This window comes from Pygocentrus nattereri, chromosome 25 (genome assembly GCF_015220715.1).
Source record: "Pygocentrus nattereri isolate fPygNat1 chromosome 25, fPygNat1.pri, whole genome shotgun sequence".
Classification (NCBI taxonomy): domain Eukaryota; kingdom Metazoa; phylum Chordata; class Actinopteri; order Characiformes; family Serrasalmidae; genus Pygocentrus; species Pygocentrus nattereri.
The window spans coordinates 18,817,426-18,837,861 of NC_051235.1; the positions used below are offsets into that span (position 1 = coordinate 18,817,426).

At 37.9% G+C, this 20,436-nt stretch overlaps 1 protein-coding gene across 2 annotated transcripts in view; it reads right to left on the bottom strand.

Moving 5' to 3' along the window:
• Positions 1 to 20,436, bottom strand: part of plekhg4 (pleckstrin homology domain containing, family G (with RhoGef domain) member 4) — an 86,592-nt gene that overhangs the window by 33,241 nt on the left and 32,915 nt on the right. For both annotated transcript variants that reach the window (XM_017706168.2, XM_017706167.2), the window contains exons 4-11: positions 16,510 to 16,713; positions 16,086 to 16,209; positions 15,289 to 15,382; positions 10,955 to 11,041; positions 10,165 to 10,281; positions 9,922 to 10,020; positions 7,185 to 7,333; positions 830 to 968 (exon numbers count right to left, since the gene is read on the bottom strand). In XM_017706168.2, the coding sequence (XP_017561657.1) occupies positions 830 to 968; positions 7,185 to 7,333; positions 9,922 to 10,020; positions 10,165 to 10,281; positions 10,955 to 11,041; positions 15,289 to 15,382; positions 16,086 to 16,209; positions 16,510 to 16,713 (1,013 nt within the window). The remainder of the gene's footprint in view (positions 1 to 829; positions 969 to 7,184; positions 7,334 to 9,921; positions 10,021 to 10,164; positions 10,282 to 10,954; positions 11,042 to 15,288; positions 15,383 to 16,085; positions 16,210 to 16,509; positions 16,714 to 20,436) is intronic.

Below are 20,436 nucleotides of genomic sequence, written 5' to 3' on the forward strand. Positions count from 1 at the left end.
ACAGTTATTATACACTACATGTTGTTATTTACAGGCTTTCCATTACAGATACATATAGTCGTTTGGTGCTTTTTCTCATGCATGCAGTTGTTTTGAGTACCGAGGATACCCGTAACATACTCATACATACTGTGTTTCATAATGTCATTTATTACAATATTATTAACATATCATACTGTTGTCATATGAACAAAATTTAATGCTTGAAAAAGATGTTGGAGATTGCAATGACTAATTATACTATATATAATTTATCAAATAAACAGAAATCTAACTTCCCTTTTAAGTAAGTACTGAAACATTACAAAAAAAAAACATTCACTATTGTGCAAAGTGGAAAATAAGAATACTTGTGAATATGAATTTATATTTTTACACACACTCACACAGACATTACATTTTTAAATATATATATATATATATATATATATATATATAAAGTTATTAAGTGATACTTTTTTAATCCCACAATGGGGAAATTCCACCTCCGTATTTAACCCATCCGTGAAGTGAAACACCACATACACACTAGTGAACACACACACTAGGGGGCAGAGAGCACTACATATATTTGATGTTTTTTCACCTAATATGTTAAACTCGGCGAATAAGAAATTCTATGCTTAAATTTGCAGGGAAAAAATGCAATCCAAGTTTCATAAAGAGGATGTGTTAACTTCTTTTCAACTGAAATTTGCCTCCAAAAGGAATCCAATTTTTTATACATGACTATATATACACACTGAACATATATTACATGAATTGGAAAAAAAAAAAAGAATAAAAGGTAGAGTCATTCTAAAACACAGACATGAGGAACAGTGCTTACCTCCCTGAAGCCCTCCTCCAGACTCTTAAACTCCATGACAAACTCCAGTTCCTGAGTGCATTTGTTGGACAACATCACCAGCCTGTGGACCAGCTCGTCCACCTGATTATACAGACTGCCCACTCCCTCGATGGCATCTCTGTAATGCAACACAATACAAACACAGATTATTTCCCAGGAACAACAAGAACTAAGCAATGTGAGTTTAGGACAAAGTAATTCAAGCAAATTCCAAGAAAAAAAAATCTATTGATATTTTTCCCCTCTAAAGTCTTACTTTTGAAAGCTACTGATTGGATCATGCAGGCCAGAAAAGGTGAATATGTCAAGAAGTTATTACTATTTCCTCAGGGATGGGAGCTCCTGTAACTCCGCAAACATTGCCAAGATTACAGTATCACTGGCCAAGTCAGTTGTAGCTGAAGCCCTGATTGGATGTTGGTTAGTGGCACTGCTCTGACTGGGTGTGTTTTTTTGACGGACAGGGTGCTCCAGCAATGGAAGGACTTAGACCGTTGTCTCTGATGAGGCCATCTATGCCAGCCCACACAGCCAGCTGTGCCAGACCTATCACCTTAGACGCACACTGTGTGTGTCTTTGCCCTTTTCTCAGCAGAGAAACATTAGTGCCGAGTTGTATTGCAGTGACTGGGCACATTGTGTGCAGTGGCAGAGGTTGATGACTAAAGGATGACTTCATTTCTGCTGCAGCTCCATAACACAACGCTGGATTGTGCTCTGATTCAACTTCCACACAACATTTCCTTCAAGATTACAGTCGGAGAGTTTTCCTCTTTCTGAATGTCTTTTACACACACATATACAGTCGCATGCAAAATGTTTAACACCACACGGGGTCAATGATTTGTTGATTTGAACAAAATAAGTTAAAATGTTCTCTATAGAGAACAAACATGTCATTGTAAATATGTCATTTTTCTGCAACTTTTTTTTTGCAACAACTGTATTTATTTGCTGAGTCTGACATACTGGAAGAAAATAAAACAGCATACAAAATTCATTTTATGCTCTATTTTCTACCAAACATGTCAGTAAATAAACAGTAACTGTGCATAAAAATATACAAAAGTATGTTTTCTTATTTTCACTTAAATCAACAAAATGTCATCTGAGGCACCCAAACGTTTGCATGAGTATATAGTTACAATCACTACAAAAACAGCACAAAGCTCTTGTATGTAAGGAGCATCATATCGACACCATCTACAATGAATCATCAAAGCCTCAACTAACACACACACATAACCAGTGGTAGATCCACCCATTCAGTGTGAGTTAAGTGGGAGTACAACCTAACGATTGTGAAATGGTATTTTATTATCTTTAACTAATCATGATTAATTTAGCTGGTTCTAATTTGACCCTAAAGAATTTTGTTCAATTAAAAAAGAAGTGTATTTTGATACAGCTTATCGATTTGAATAAATAAAATTGAAAATGAACATAAATCACATTAATATATGCTGAACATGAAAAGGTGAGAACAGTTTCCAATTTTCATTAATGACGCCCAATGACGGTAACAGTGTCTGCAGGTTCCAACACCTCCGCAATTGTAGCCCTCTGGCTCTCATATCGTTACATTTTGTCTCGAAGCGAACTGGAGTTTTACACTTTCCTTTGTTTGTGGGTTGTTAGTTTATCCATAGTTCTCCCATGAGTAGCTGTCCAGCCTGCTGAAGGGGTTTTGTGGTGGTGCTACTGATATTACTGGCATCCGTATTTTCTTTGTAAAGGACATTTCAAACTCTGTGCACTTCAGTCATAAATTGTGAGTTGCAGTAGCTGGAAATAACTTTTATCAAGAGAGCTACCAACAGAACTTTACTTTTAAAAGCTGTATTATTAACAAGAGGATGAGAGGTCATGCAGTCATAGCAACAGTGAGCAGACTAGCTTTAAGCTGGAAGTGAGGGTGATTTGAAGGGTCATTACTTATTGTTATTAACACCACGACATTAAACAAATGTCACGGAATATAAAAATATGCAAAATTAGTCCCACTTTGGACAGCCCCAATGTAGATCATTGTAAATTCAGTAAGTTTTTACACTACCACCTGGATTATGGCCAATATTCACAATGTAAATTGAGAGATTATACTGTTGCCATTGTGAACTGTATGTAATTTTTGCGAAACGTCCAAAGGAGTACAAGTACTTTGAAACTCTATGTTTTGGGTAAAATATTGTAGCAGTTACGCTGAATCTGTGTATTCTGTACGTAACAGGAAACACACACACTTCATGATTATTCTGGGGTCAGCTGGATCAATGCTGACCTTTGGTGATTATCCCCATTCCAACATGAGGCAATCAAACAACAACAACAACAACAAAAAAAAAAAAAAAAAAAAAAAGGCAAAAAGCAACCAAAAGAAACAAAATAATCATCAGTGGGAAACAAAGTCCTTTACTGAGCACTGAGTCAGAACATACTTAGGTTTGTTTACATATAATGTTTCCACGCAATTTTCTATAAATATCACAACCTAATACCAACAGCAACCCCTCGGCGCCTCTGTTTAATTTGAGATTACGTTATCATAGTCTCTGGGGGGTTTTGGTAAGATGTCTGTGTTCAGTGGAGTGTGGGATGAAAGCCAGGGTTTATCTGCCTACAACCTTCATACAACTAACAAATTAGTTCTAAAGTGCACTCACACACACGCATGCGCACACACATTCACACACACCCACCTAAAGCCAACATTCACTAATTTTCTCAGCAGGCCTCAAATATCAAAGGCATTCCAGAGAAAGATAGAAAGAGAAAGAAGAGAGGGCAAGGATCTTCATGGTTTGCTGAACAGAGTGATAAAGAGTAGAGATGCTTACTCATCTACATGCACACACATAAGTTGAGCAGCACTATCCCACTGTTTAGTTTCTACACTCGAAAATTTGCCTTTGCCTAGACATGAGTGAACACTTCTTCTGCCTGAGTTTATGAAACACTGTGACACATTAGTCCTGCACACTATATTGTTTGACAAACCCTTAAAGCTGCAGTATCTTACCTGCATAAAAATATGTTTTGTCTCAGGAAATGCATTTGCAGATAAACAACCACCAGAAAGTAAAAAACTGCCCATCCCTTCTTTGGCAAGAATAGCATGGATGACAAAGACAGGTAAACAGGCAAATGAAGAAAAGCAGGCTTAAAAGAACAAATTAGACAGAGCCCGAGATAAAAACAAAATTAAACATTTTTTTCAGCATCTTTTCAGAGGTGGAGGGAGCTACGTTTACATTTTAATTATGTCACATAAGATTTAAAAAAATAAAAATAAAAAACACCCACAAAGCGAAGATGGTAATAGTTACAGTAGCATTCCATAGCGTATCTCTTATATTAACGTGATGTTCCTGTTACGATTGGCCCCTCCCAGTCCTATCCATGTGCTTTTTGATTACTTTTTCATCCATGTGTGTTTGTTTTGGTTCAGTCCAGCCCCTGTTGTCTGACTCCACCCCTGATTGTTACCGCCCGTTTCCCCACCTGACCCTCATTAGCTCTCTTGTATTTAAGCCCTGTGTCTTCCTTAGTCTAGTGCTGGTCTTTGTTTGTTTGTTTGATGTTTGAATTGTTTGTAAGCCTGTTCTGACGTGCTGTTTGTATAGTTTAGATTTCTGTGTGCTTTGTCATGTCTGTCCCTCCTGCTCTTCGTATTGGCTAGCTGAACCTGGACTGTCATGACCACGACCCTGGATCTGCCCTCAATAAAAGTCACCTATCTCAGTGTATCCGCCTCATCGCTCCTTACCGTTACAGTTCCAGTCAACTAACATTAGCTTGTTTCTGATTCTATCTGGTGCCAAACATTTATTAAAATGTTTCACGTTGTACAGTAGTAGCATATTAACAGAAACATCTTGCACGTTATTTTGTTGTTGTGTTTTGTTATAAATTTTTTGTTGTATTTTCTCGAAAACAGTGATTTCAAAGTTCTGAATGGTGTCATATATTTGAAGTTATATCCTGATTGCAATATGAAGTAGTACAATTACAATATGATATTTTACTCATATTGTGCAGCCATATTACAAATAATTCAGCTCAATTCAGAGAGATATGAAGAGTACACACAGAAAGAGAGAAAGATGGAGAAAACATGACAAATATAAGAAAGTCCCTTTTTAGCAATTCAATTCCCTCCATGTGAAACCTCACCGTCATCTATCCTGCCTGCATATCAAGCTCTGCTTCCTCTGAAACAAGGGCTTATTCATCCTTCAGTCAGGCTATACATACTGGACAAACATTTCATCCATCATGGTCAATTCACATCCAGGATCCAAGAAAAGTGTTGACCTCAAAGCAACCTCAAGGCCTAAAGCTGTGACTCATACACAGTGAAAAAAAGCTCACACACCCCCATCTAAGGTTGGAAGACAGAGAATAATGCGCCAGGTTTGACCACAAGCATGAAAGACAACATTAACCAACACAGAGATCTAAAGAGAACAAAAGAGAACAACACAAAGTGCATAAAACAACAAGAATTATTGTTCCTGACACAAGCTCCAAAGCAGTGACCCTGAAATGCTCTGGATCTCTGAGCCCAAGAGGATAACCCTGACCGAAACTAAAACATACACACATTTTGTCCCAGTATAGCTCAAAGAGAAAAAAGCAGACATATTTAGCTCACTGCATATGTCTTCCAGTAATGTCACAGTAAGATAGACATAGTAAACAGTCAAAACATTCAAAGTCAAAAACAATAACATTCAAACAACACTAAATATCAACAGGGATGCAGCAAAACTTCGGTCAAAGAAATTTGTTATTTGAAAATGGTTAAAACCTTTGGTTTTGGCTGAAAATGAACAAAATTGAAGACTTTACAACTTGCACAAAGCTGACAGGTTCTTGCTCACCAGCTTCTTATATCTAATTTAACATTCCACCTTACATGGTACATCTTTTAAGATTGACACAGAAAACTTGAACAAAAAGTTGATGTTGTAAATCTCCAAAAAGTTCCACAAACAAAAAGCTAACTTCAGCCTATTTGGCTTTCCTGCACTAGTCTTCACATATGCATTCAAACAGTTTGAGCAGCAGATAAACCCTGAAAACATCAGCCATGTGGAACTATTTCTCTGAGGGATGTTAGACAAGGGATTTGAAACTACTGTTCACGTTGAATATCAAGAAGAGGTACAACACCTAAGAACTTTTTCTATTACAGGTTTGACTGCACATGAAAGTATAACATTCCCTGTAAGCATGCTACCGCCTCAGTTTTTGAAAAGAAAAAAACAATTCAAGCCAAGGTGCAAAGTATGACAAATAACAGGATTCACTGGATGACTAACTTTTTTCTGTTGTTGAAGATGTTGGATTTTATGGGACATACTGTAGCCTACATACTGTAACAGTTTTAGTAAGTTCATTTATGTTATGTTTTTATTTATTGTGAGCTTTTCAAATTCAGGTGTCATTTCAGCGCATCCTAAATTGTCATTTTTTCCATCAAAATGCAATTATTTTGATGCATAGTAAAAAAACCGTATTGATATAACATTCATATTACACATTTTTAGGTAGTTAAGTACTTATGGGATATATTGTAGACACCATATCCTTACATCGTATAAAAACAAATGTGTGTTCATGTGAATGAATGACAGTGAGAAAGTGTATGATATAGTTTCAGGGTGCACAGAAAGCTTGAGTAGATAAAGTCCTTTCTCTTGGCCGGGTAATAGGAAAAACACTCATGCATCACCACAGATGTACTGCGGCACATCAACGGTCTGGACATGCTCACTCACTCTCTCTTTCTCTAACAGCTTTTGTTCTGTCTCCCCATCTGTCTGCCTCTTTCTGTTTTGGCATATTGTCCTGTGCTCTCTTTCAAGCCCACCCTAACAGTCATAAGCAATGCCCCGGTCCACTGCAGGAGAATGCCCCAGGGCAAGGCCTTATTTTGGTTTTAATGGGCCATTTAAGGCAAACAAGCACGTTTGACAGAAGAACAACAACAAATAATATGTAAGAGCCTGTGAAAGCAAGAGTGTTCTGGCTCTGCAATGAGTATAAAAATCCATCAATGCATCTGATGTATAGATTTGATGATGGTGATTCCACTGCTTTTATGTTGGAATGTTATTATCGATAATATTTATTAATGTAATAAATAAAAATCCCAGAAAAGAGGGAACTCAAAATTCTAACTGTTTTTTGTAAAACTGGATATAAATTAATAATATATAATTATTAGTTTATAATAATATTACGTAAATATATACATTTATAAAGTAGTTACAGTGGTAGTGATTGTGTGAGACTGATGTGTGAATTCATAGGTGATATCTGTGCTAACCTGTAATCTTCTGTCAGGCTAACGCTCGTCTCCTCTTTACGGAGGCGAGAAAGCGCAGCTCCACCCTCCAGCTGCAGTCGAACCAGCCTGCTGTCCTCCAGCACACTCCTCATCAGCTCCTTATATTTAGACAGCAACGCCTGCGCCTCCTGCAGCACACAAACATACACAATTATACTTTCACAAATACAAACCTCTCCCTGTAACTATGTTTATAGGGTTGATGGGCAAGTCGAGTGAGAGAAGGCATCCTTTGTCTTGAATGTTATTAGCAATGCAAATGTTACTTTCAATACACACAACCAAGCCAAAGTCAGAATGATGAGTTCTGTATTCTACCACTGATGAGAAAACCAAGACAGGCACATTCAAACAGCAGGATGCATGTGGCGACAGTGTGAAAACAACCTAATTACTCTAATCTGTCAGCACATGGCAATAAACACCTACTGCAATGACTTCTTTAATTACTATATTAGTGTATAGGAAGGTCTGGTGAGGCAGGAATCCAAAGATGAGCTGAGGGTTTCAGGCTTGCTGATCCCTGAGGACTGCTAAGGAAAAACATGACTAGACCAAGACATGAAGCCAAGAATTACAGGGTTGAAAACATGAAGAGAAAATTAGCAATCAAAAATTTGGGGCCAAAAAAAAAAAGGTAAAAAAATGGAATAGAATAAAGATGTCAAAATGTAAGTTTTTATTCATAATGAAAATAAGGTTCACGTTTAAATTATGACACTCACTGCTGATTTTTTTTTGTAACTTGATGGATCACATTCGTTCACATGTTAACAAACTCAAATCTGTCCGTAATGTGAATAAACCTATGCCCTTAAATGACCCCCCCCATGCACACATCCTAATCAATAACACCATGTGAATGAACCATGTGTGTCATAAACAACAAACAAACCAACCAGCATATCATCTGCTCTGAAAAGCTCTCAGCTGCTCATTGTTAGAGAAAGACGAAGACGGCAAAGGGTCAGACGCATTGCTTGTTTATGAGCACTACCATCAGGTTAAGCACTGCTGCCATGTTAACACTGAATGACGGGGCATGTACTGTGAAAAAAATGGTCAGGACTATACATAAAAACCTCAGATTTGATTTGCAAAGGTGAGATAAGTCCAAACAGCTCTAAAAAGCATCAGATCTGTGTCACATCAAGAAACCAATAGTTTAAGCCATGTGGAACTATTTAATGATTTCTACAAGGAACATTAGACAAGCATTCCAAGTATTAAAAGAGCAACAAAAAACTTGTCCATTACGGGTTTCATACACCATTTGAATATACATGACACAGTACTTAGAATACAGCAAAACAACAGAAGGAGAAAGAAAAGCCTCTGCTAGCACGTCAAAGCCACAGTTGAGTTCAAAATGCTAAAAAAACAAAACAAATGTAACTAAAAAATTACAGTATTCATGGGTTGGATGACCAATTTCCTATTGTTGAGAACATAGTAATTCATGTGACATACTGTAGTCTACAGACTGCAACGATTTTAAGCTTATTTTACAGTTATTAACAGTTTTTATTTATTATCATTATTTTTTTTTTGGCTCAGTGTGTCCTGAATTTCTGATTTTGCCAAGAATTTTCATTTCGATGCATCACTACAGAAAATCATTCCACTCTCTGTGCCATGATATTTGGAAAAGTGGGATCTGGGGTGGTCCCCTCTTTAGACATTTAGCAAGAAGAAATCCTTACCCTCTTCAGAAGCCCTTTTCAATCAAAACGCCTCACCAAATAGTCCTTGTTAGTCATTTCAAAGATGGGCTGTTTTCCTCTCCTCTTTTTCAACTCTCCATGGACAAGAGGCATCCTTCACTGAACTAAACTGGCAGCTAGAGATCAACTCAGTCAAAGTCTAACACACTAATGCTACAAAGCTATGTCCTGGCTCCTTATTTTACTTAATGCATTGACTCGTTAAATCAGTTTAAGCACAACAAACAAACACTAAAATTAAATCTTATAATTCATATTATAATGAATTAAATCATTAAAGTTTGCTGGGCAGAGTATACACAGAACACAATTTTATAATGTTGCCAAAATGGGTTTGAGCAGAAGGCAGGTTCAGGCAGTAATACAACACTCCTCAGCAAATATATCTAGACCCTAGTGGCACATAATAGACTCTGAGCCAGTCAATTACACATTCCTCTAATTCTGTACAGAACAGAGTATACTGAGCAGAGCTGGAGAAGAGAAGAAAAGAAAAGGTAAGAGAAGAGAACTAGCAAGCACTCCATGGTGAGCTGTTAACGAGCAATGAGGACTGAAAGAGAAGTGAGATTCCCCTGCTGTGAAAACAACTAATAGCTCCAACTCCATAAAGATATATATATATGTATGTATGTATGTATGTATAATGACAATTAAAAATTAATCCATGTTAAAAAAAAATCAATGTTGACCTGCTTGCTCAACTACAAAGTTGAAAAATACAGCTCCCTTCTTGGGTTGTAAACCATACATTTCCATTGAAATCTATTTGATCTAAGTTTTTAAGGAAAAATACACAGTTCACATTAGGGGCCTCCTCAAAAACCAAAAGAGATTTTTTTTTATGTCTACTGTGAAAAGAGGTTACACTCTCTACCATGCATAGTACTTGACACAAACAACACTGTACAGGTATAATTTAGGGTAGTGTATACAGGAATGTGCAACTTCTGTATGAGATTTGCTGTGTATAAGAGGGTGCAGTACTGTACCTCTGCAGTAGGAGGCAGAACAGCAGACTCCAGATTGCTGATAGTGCCTTGCAGGAGATTCACTGCATCCTCACAGTGACTGGTTAACTGCTCCAACCTCTGAGATATGGAGAGAACAGAGAGAGAGAGAGAGAGAGAGAGAGAGAGAGAGAGAGAGAGAGAGAGAGAGAGAGAGAGAGAATAAATAAATTCTGAATAAATTCAAGTAAATAAAACAGGATTTATTTGATGGTAGTTTCATACCGTCCTGAAACAAATCCAGCTGGCGTGAGAGAAAGGAAAAGTGCCATCAAACTCAATGGGGAGCTGAGAGATGTCTATGTGCTTGTGGAGAGACTTTAGAGAAGTTAACAGCTCCATCTGCCAGAAAGAGAAGAGAGACCACATATAACTGTAAACAAATGAACCTCATTAACCATCCAAACATTATTTGCAGCATTCAAAAACACTGCAAATACAGTGCAGCCTACAAATACTATAACCACTAACCAGGGCAAATACTCTCATAAAATGAATGGATGTAACCTTTCAAAATATCACTTTTCTTAGAAAGAATTCGTTTTTTTAATCATTCTGGCACTTAAAAATACATGAAAGCCAATATAAACTGAAATACCAATTCAAATATAAGGGTTTTCTACAGCAGCAATAATGATATTACTCTGCTGTCATACCGACAAGTCTTTGTGGCTTTGTAAAGAGTGTTTCAGCTGGCTGGGTCCTTGGCAGTCTGCTCTCTGGCCATTAGCCGAGACACTTGTGTTTCAAATAGTCCTCCAATCTCTCATACCAAGTACAACGCAAGGGTGTGCCAAGGTCCAAGCTACAGTCCAATGCAACTTATTTTTTAGGTATATATAGCTGTACAGATTATAAAATAAAGTGGATGCCTCAAGTGTTGAGTGCAATTTCAGTAAACACTGTATTCACACTACAACACAAAATCTGTGCCAAAAAAATGCCACAGTAATCTGTCACCTTTGTTCAGATGTAAGCGTAAAAGATAGGGGATATGAGTATATGTGTGTATTACCTGTATTAAGGTGGGCTTCTCTACGCGTAAGGCCAAATCTCTGTCAGCCAACAAGAGCACAGCATGGATACAGCCGGGCATGGCCTCCTGTGTACACAGAGTAAGACAAACCTCAGGAAATGTACACATATAGCAAACTAGGTAAAGAACAGCTTCTGGGGTTCCAGAGGGGTTCATTCATCCACATGTTCACCCCACCCTCAGAAGACCGGCAATGCTAAAGCTAGTCATATTCAAGAGTGCAAGACCCACCCAATCACAATGTAATGCTAGCCAAACTAAAGGTAAAAGATCTGGCAATTAGTGTTCTCCTCCAAGTGTGTTGAGCTGTCCCATGATGTGTGCAGCAGTTTGAAAAGATGATCTCCCTGACTTGGAGTAATTAGAACTAGACCTCATCCTCCTAACTTTGTAGCACTGTGAGTCATAAAAGAATTGCATTTTAAAGAACCTTCATGTAATGCAAATGTACTATATACCAATTCAAAGGTTCTTCCAAGAACCTTTAAATAATGTGGAGATTCCTTAAAATGTGATAAGGTTTGTGACAGTCCAATGTGACTAACCCATCAAACCTGATCACTGAAACACAAATACAAATACAAAATGAGAACTTTCCAGAAAAAAAGCCTTTCATGCTTTTCTTTTTAAGCTTTTTAATAAGAGTCACAACAAGATTGTAATAAATAGTAAAAATAAAACTCTAGAATCTTAGAAACAAAAAATCTATAATGGCGGATGTCATAGGAAGTTTTTGAGGAATGTTCTGGAAGCATCAATCATTTTTGCCTTGGAATGGTCCTTTATTGTTTCATATTTTTTCTTTACCAGTAACACTGCAAAACTGTTCGGTGGCTTCTATAATAGTATTTGGCCATTGTTCATTATGTTCTGAAGTAAATTTGTGGATATTAGTCATATATGTGTTAGGCTTCCGGGTTTTCCTGCCATGCCAGGACTCGGGCATTTGTCTTCCTTCCATGCTGGAACTTGGGCATTAGTCTCTCAGACACTGATGGATGGACAGAATGATAAACGTAGGGTTTGGTCAGGGCAAACAAAGAGTCTGGAGAATGGCATGATCCAGGTGAAACACCAACACACCTATGCAAACAAGAATCCATCTTGGAATGCGGTCAGCTAGCACAGGCTTAAAGCGGTGATAGATAGCCAGCCTGAACTTTGATGTTTGAAAAATATTTATTTCCTGCTTGGAATTGGAGCCTGCTTTTTTATTTTTTTTATTTCTCATTCAAAGGCCAGCTTTTATCACAGTTCTGCAGAACTGAGAAACCACCACCATTTAGCAGATGTGGTTCAGTATCAAAACACATCTACGTCTTTTCAATGTCATTCATGCAACAAAGGTATGGCGACACATTCTTACCTGTCTTTTCTAACAGAGACATGTTCAATCTGGTCAAGTCACAGAGGGAAGTGTTACTCATTCCTACTTCAACCCACATCTTTTATTTACACAGCAAATCTTTAGTCACATTTACATCTGAACCACTAAACCCTTTACGCAGTAAACAAACAAAGCCAAAAAATGACATAGCAACATCACATTTTCACACCTGGATCTTTTCTAGGATGCAGAGATGGAAAGGCTGTCGTTCTCAAATTCTGGAAGCAATTAAAATCTGACAAATATTTGGTTTCCATCCTGCATACCTCAAGCTAAGACTCGTGAGAATCTGGCAGCAAAGTGCTACAATGTCTAGCTTTGCCTTCCAGCCAAGAATTCACACCTTATCAAACACCACAACTGCAAGGGTATGTGCCTGTATAAACAAGACAAAGTCAAAATGCCTGTACGAACACAGTGACAGTACTGTGGCCAAACTGATTAACAGAAAAATTCCATTCTTCGGCTGGCCGCAGTTCAAACTCATCAGATTGGATAGACGGCCTTGGGGAAGGCTGCAATGTCAGCTCGGTGATAGTATAATAAGATTATGGTATCTGCAGCAGTCATTGTGGTGTGAAGCAGAAGCCTTAGCCTTTTCATATTCGACTATTGGGATGGATTGCTGCATTCATTTGAATAGGACATACAAGTGCCTCTCAATCATCGTTAGCACTGACCTAGAACAGAGTGAAGGGCACCTTAACACACTAAATTGCTTTCCTAGGTGTGCTCAGGCTTGAGACAGAGGAATCTCCTAGCACAGTATCCACAGGGCTAGCACCATTCATGAAAGCAAAATGCATATTTATAGCTCTAAACTATGTGCTAAAGACGGTGCTATGTTGTTAGTTCAAATCAAGTCAAACTGTACGAGAAGATGCCAATAGAAAATTTTGAATATTCTGTGATGAATGACACTGGGCCATCCACCTGTGCCACAGCTACTGCCTTCTTGTAGTTGAACTCTGTCTTTTTAAATATGTTACCATAAAATGGTCTAAAATGTGGTCCAAAAACAGCATAGACCTATTTACTTATTCATTTTGTCTATTTATTTTCCAAGCCTTTTTTTGATTGTTTCTCTTTCACTTTGCCCATTAGCTCTTTCCATGCAAAAAGAATCCAAAATTGAGAATTAAGTGTATTTATCAAATACGTATGAAAATATATGAAAACTTATGAACTTTTAGGATTACACAGCTATGTATTTTTTTCCTTTCTCTCCCAAACCAATGTTTTTAAATGGCTGCAATTTTTTGCTAGCAAAAAAAAAAAAAACATTATTTTTGGTGCAAGGAATTATAGAAACTACACATTACATTTTTCTGTACATATTTTAATTACAATGTTTTAATCTGCCAAAAAGAGAAATAAACTCCAAAACAAAAGTTTTAAGCTTCTCCTTTGATTTTTTTAAGTTTCAAATCTTTGATTTTTGGGACTGTCTTGCAAATTGCTGGTTGGATGGCCAACATGATCTTATTTTAGTTCAGCCATTGATTTTTTGCTAGCTCTAATTGTGTGTACTATATTCACTATAATTTCCTAAACATTCACCTCCTTTGTCAGTACTTTCAGCTTTGATGTTTGCAACTGTCTTAAATGTGCTATGACTATCAGTTTATTCAAAATAGCCCATTTGCAGCTGACATCATTTAAACGGCAAGTCATTCAGCAGATCATTCGGGAGACTAGCGTTAGCAGTGCTGAAATCTGAGCACAAGCTAACAACAGAAAAATAGCACATCATTGACTGCCATGTAAGATCAGTATGTGCCAAATTAGACCTTAGGATAAGTGTTTTATGCTTTTGTTAATTATAAAGGATGAGTAATCCTTGCTGAATGGAAAACTTTTGCCAGGCTGGTATCTGCAGTTTTCATTTCCCAAATAATAGATTATTCGCAGTCATAATGGACCAAGTTAATATTGTAATTTAATGTAAGATTTAAATGTAATTTAATTTGCGGAGTCTGTTGCAAATGCAGCAGTTAATGACAAATAATCATTTGCACCTAGTTTGCTACACCAAACATTTAAGCTCAACAGCACTGGAGCACAGCAGAAAAAACACTGTTGCACATTGTGTATTTGTCCTAATATCACTCTGATAATTCCTTAACTTCACCCATGTCTTTGTTGTTACGGGTAGCCCATTGAGGTACTGGCAGTAAGTAATACAATAATGCAAATAATTGATATTGCAAGCAAAACAACAACCAAACTGGCCATGCTACAATGTTGCTTCCCACACTGCACATGGGTATAAACAAGCTCCTAAGCATGGATAAATTTGCTCACAAACACACTGAGTGGTTTCTCTTCCCCTTTTCTCTCTCTCCATCAGTCACATTCTCTATTTCTCTCTATTTCTCTCTCTTTCTCTCGTTCACTCAACTATTAGGCTTTTTCATTTGTGAATTCACTGAAGGCATGCACACTGCCCAGGCCTAAGCCAGGCTTTGGCAGACAGGGACAGTTTTACTGGCAGGGGCATAAACATGTCCGTCTCAGCATCTCTCTTGCTTCCTCTGTGCTAACAATCTCATTCCCACAGCAGACAAATCATGCTCACGACTTATCTGACTGGCAGGAGCGAATTCTGGCCTTATTTCTGCTTTGCTTGACCAGCTGCCTATGCTTTCCTGTTTATGAGGCTGACTGAGAAACTCAATTAGATTAGTTTAACTTCCAAGGCTCATTTATTTTAGAGCAGACGCCTAAGTGGCTGTTAAAGGTGAAGGTTTATGGAGTGAGTGCAGGGCTAATATGCTTTTAAGTGCTGCATACCTGAAGATATGAAGGGTATGTGACAGCGAATATTTATAGTGAGGTGTGTAGGGGAACAATAACAGTAGGGGGAAAAAAAACAACATAATGAAACAACTTCTTCTGGAGGACAGTTACAGGCATGCATTCTCACCTGTAGGATGTTGAAGGCCTTGAAGAGGGCAGGAACAGGTGAGCACCTGCGGGCGTCCACTAGAACAGTCAAACCTAGTGCCCGCACTTCCTTCCTAAAGGACACACACATCCATAAGGTCAAGTAGGTGAACAACAGGAATGTAAGTATGTATAAATCGTTCTTTATATTAAGAAATCATGCACAACCTCCTTTCACATACAGCGCAGAACAGTAAATGTCTGATTTCCCATTTTCACAGATTACCAGCAAAACAATCTATAGTAGTTAATAACAATACATATTGTCTCTGTCAAGTCTGGTATCTCTGAGAGGGTGACTTAACATATTGTGCATTCCACAAAAAAAACTCTTATCTCCCATGAAGTAACTTTATAGCTTGGAAGTTTTTAAATGTTTTCTCCAGTTAGAGCCTCCTGTCCACATGAAAACGGAGGTTTAGGTCACTGAAACTTTTACTAAGTCTAAAGGGGAATTAGAACAAGAAGAATGAAAAAATAGTCTTAATTTTCAAAAAAAGTTAATGTAAAGAGATTTTATTTCAAGCCAGTTTTGAATTGTTTATATAGATCCATTTGTCATGACATTTTTAGACATTGTAAAGGCCAGCTGACATTTTAAGATGTCATGTCAAAACACACAAAAAAAAAATTATTCCCTTTATTCCCACATTTATACTGTAATGTTCACAAAATGTAATGACAGCTGGCATTTTTAAATGGTAAACAGAAGGAATGTATGGAATTTTCTATATCAGAGTCCTGATGCAATATGAAGAGCTCTGTCTATGGTAATACCTAAGAATGGTGTAAAAGTAGACCAGGATCCGCACAAGCTCGCCACTGTTGCAGTTTGGGTTCAGCCAAGCAGTGTTTCTTGTTGTCACTGTTACAACTGCATGGCATGACTTGTCTCGCGTTCCTAGAGACAAAATGAGAGCGCAGTGATTTAATATCTTTGTAAATGAGGCAAATGCATCCCTAGCACCTGCATCCCAATCATACTTATTGCAATATATGTGCCAAGCAATTTGGGAGGTCATGCAGTGAAAGTATGGAACATCAACAAATAAATTATAAATCTCAAGAAAACATGAAAGTATGGATAAGTGAGAACAAGCCAAATTCACAGTAATACTTGCAATACAGCATATACAGCACTGTGCAAGTCAGATGAATGCATATATTTATTTCTCATACAGATACAAATCTAGTCCCTCACCAGGTAGGCAGAGCACTCCTGAGCTCAAGATGTCAGCATTGATGTTATGGGCTTCAGCGAGAACAGGCTGGCTCCTAACAGACATCAATGGCACAGGGAGAGGATCCTGGGGCTTCACTACTGGTGGGTGCTCCGTGTGGATTTCACCCAGAGAAGGAGTCACTGTAACAGGACACAATGATGGGCTCCCTACCTGAATGGAGTCTGGGAAATAGAAATTGGTTCAGTGAGAGGATTTTAAATAAATAAATAACTAAATAGAATGACAGACAGCAGACATCCTACACATGCACTCTGGTCTGAACAGTTACTGGTACATTCCGGGGCAGTTTTGGACCATTTATATCAATCCATTTGTCTTGAAATTTTCACACAATGGAAAGGGCAAATGTAAAAGTCTCAAAAACATGAAATGACAAAAAAGCAGACAGAAGGTTTAGAAAGTACTGAGCTTGGGTTTTGAAGTGATGCTGGATGAGGCATCATACAAGTAAGACACAAGTGTAAAATAAACATAAAAACAGTGAATATATACATTATTTAGCTACCTCATCTAAACTCAGCTCGGTTAGCTAACGGTGCAGGTGAAACCACAGTTTATATCTGTTCCGTGGCAAAGTCTGTCCTGGTAGAAATCCCACTGAAATCGTTACTCTTGACGTTGTCTATTGAAGTCACTGTACACAATAGGCAATTGTTAATGCTACTAAAAAAATTAAGCACATAGCTAAAAATGTGTTCAGGACCACATTTTGAGATGGTGACAGCATAACTACAACAAAGTAACACATGAAAAGTAAACATCTGCAATCAATAAGACAGATAACTATTTCATCCATGTTCTCCAAGGGAAAGTGTGATGCATGGCTGTGTGAGTAATCACATGTGGGCATGCAAAATTACAGTGAGGGATGCAATCGAGAGCTAATAAGGTCTATTCCCGGCCGTGGTCATGATATTACGTTTTATTTTGAGCTTTTAGTAAGTAGTAAATATAACTTTAAAATGTTAAAATACAGAACTGTCAGTAAGTCCATCATTATTAATTAATTTTTAATTAATTATATATTACAGTCACTATGTCAACTCTTTAGTTGTTCGGGTTTTTTTGGTCAGGCCTTCAAACAAAACCAGGTTCTTAAGTAGTGCATGTTTTATATGGTTTTGGGACATGTAATTCCTACGCACACTTATGCCTGGCCCTGCGTATTAGTACTACATTCTACGGTCTATACAAAAAACACTTCTTAATATCTCAGCGCATTAAGACAGAATTTATCTGAGTGTAATAAGTATTTTATGAAAGCTTTTAGTCAATTGGATTTGGACAAGTGGAACCATTTTGTAAATGATATTTTAATGGGTCGCATCTGTGATTGTACATTGCAGATTAACATTGAACTGTCATCTAATGAATTTTGACTGAGTCAAAAGTTTGCAAAAAATAGACTCTACAGTGAAAGGATTGTATTAATAAACATAACTTATAAACATCTATTTCATCCATGACAACATCAGGAAGCAGGAAAATGATCAATCCTATCAGTAGAGAGAGTACCATGACAAGTAAACGATCAGCAGTACACTTTCCTCCAGCCTTTTGTTATAAATAGGCTGACTTTAATCACATGGCCAGCGGCTTGTTCAGCTCAGCCTATTGATGGCTGAGCGATTTGTAGCGAATGAACTCTTTTTAGCTCTGATTCTAGAAAGTTCATTAACAGACTCAAATCTCCGGGTCAGGAAGTACAAAGCTATTGAACCTCTAAACTCTCTAGCCTTTTCACATAACAACTGGACAAAGCGGAGCGATCTACATTTCATGGTCAAATTCCCCAGCCAACACACACCTTCACAGGAATTGTTAGAGCACATGTGATTTTGCAACAGCACCTTCCCTGAGTCTTACTCTTGGCTCGTAAATCCACAACATTCCAGGTGCTTTTTTGGAGCGTTTGACCACGAGAGGGCTGGGATCCAAGGTCTCTGACAATGCTGAGGAGCTTGGAGATAACATTTAGCTTAAGATATGTTGAGTTTGGCTTCTGAGAACTATAAAAACAGAAACACTCATCCCCACTGCACTGCCACTGCAGAAAACAGCTCAGATCAAAAGCAGATGAGATAAGGCTCAGGGAATTGCAAAAGTAGCCTCATGCTCGTAAACCACAAGGACAAGGAAAACAGGTATAAACTGTTCAGAGATAAAATCTGGTAAAGTTTGCTGTATTTCAAAAAGAGATTAGAGTTGGTATGGCAGACTCGAGGTCTTGAGGACCGGGTTCCAAAACCTAACAGAACGCTATTCTTCATAGAGATAAGGCGGCGGTCAATTTGACAAATCTTTCACTCTTTCTCGCTTTCTCCCCCTCTCCCATGCTTTTCCCTGTCAAAGCAGACTCGCTCCAGGAAAGCCAACAATATCAGCAGCTCCAGGCTTTGGCAGGGACCCTAAAGGATTTAAAATGTTGCAGAGCATGAAAGGATGAGGTTTCACACTTCTCCCCCCCCAGTCTGGAAGACAAGTCTGGCCAAAGCCCCTGAGCCACTCTGCTTCTTTTTTTTTTATTCTCCGTCACTTATTTCTTCCTTGTTTTCGTTCCATCACAGATGTGGCTGCTGACATCAGGACAGGCATTATGGTGGTTTATTTAAGCTGCCCAGCAAATTAATTTATAGCTGTATAATGCTTGCTGCAGACACATTACCATCTGAGAAGTGCGCATGCATGTGTTTATGTCTATAATACGCATAGCACATATCATGCAAAAGTCAAAGACCCTCCAATTATTTAATTTCCAGTCAAAAGAGGCCATCAAGCACAAGTTATTCATGTTTCAGTAACAGGAAAAAAAGCAGAAAAGATATATATTACTAAACGCTTCAAGAACTAAACACAATTTAGTCCACTCTTTACATTTTTACTTTATCTTCAAACAGTTGGTAACTCCTATTTCTTCACTTCTTGTCTTTTGACTTTCCACTCCTTTATGCAAGTGGATTATCTTAAACATAGTTTCTGAGGATAATCCACTCACATAAATTAATAACTCACACTATTTGACTAGCTCACCAGTGTGCACAGCTCATCAGCACTGCCACACAGGTTGTATAGTCATCATGCTCTCTTAACAGAGAGGGAGATAAATTAGACCTTTAATATACTTTCCAGAGGAGAGGGATCTAAAAAAAAAAAAAGAACTGGGCTGCAGGATTCCTTTGTCTTGCCTGTTCTTTTTTAAGGTTAAAATGCCCTAAAACCATACTTGCATTGAGAGGACGCTATCATGTAAGGCTAGACAACTCAGTCAAAGTAGCTGACAGGGATGGACAAGTAAAATGCCAAAAAAGTAAAAGTTGAGTAACAGGTGCCAGCAAGTATGTAATTACAGCATCGTCCTCATTGTAGCAGAGAAACCCAAACACTGCTCAGCGTATGTGTAAACCACCCACTGGATAGACAGTGGTATCAATCACAGCGAACAAACTCACAACAAACAAAGACACTGCCACTGTGGCCTTCAAAAACAGCAACCCCCACATCCATCCACACCACCTCCCACCTGCAGTAGGCCACCCACTTACGCCCATACCTGTATAGTACTGTTCACACCTGGACATTGTAAGAGCAGGAAAACAACATCCAACACTCATCCAAATCATTATACAGGTATACTTACAGACATGGGGTGGTAATAATAGTTTGGAGCTGACAGGGGGCATAATTCAGTAGCTGAGATGTAAATAATTTCATTCAGAAATTTCTGATGTGAAAAAGTGAACTGTATAAACTCAAATTTCTTTATAGTGGTGTTGACAGAAACCAGAGATTACAATGTCTACAACACAAATATAGCCATATTATTTACTATCCAACATGATCAGTGAACCTACTTGTGTTCTGAGTGTTTATATGTAATACCCATA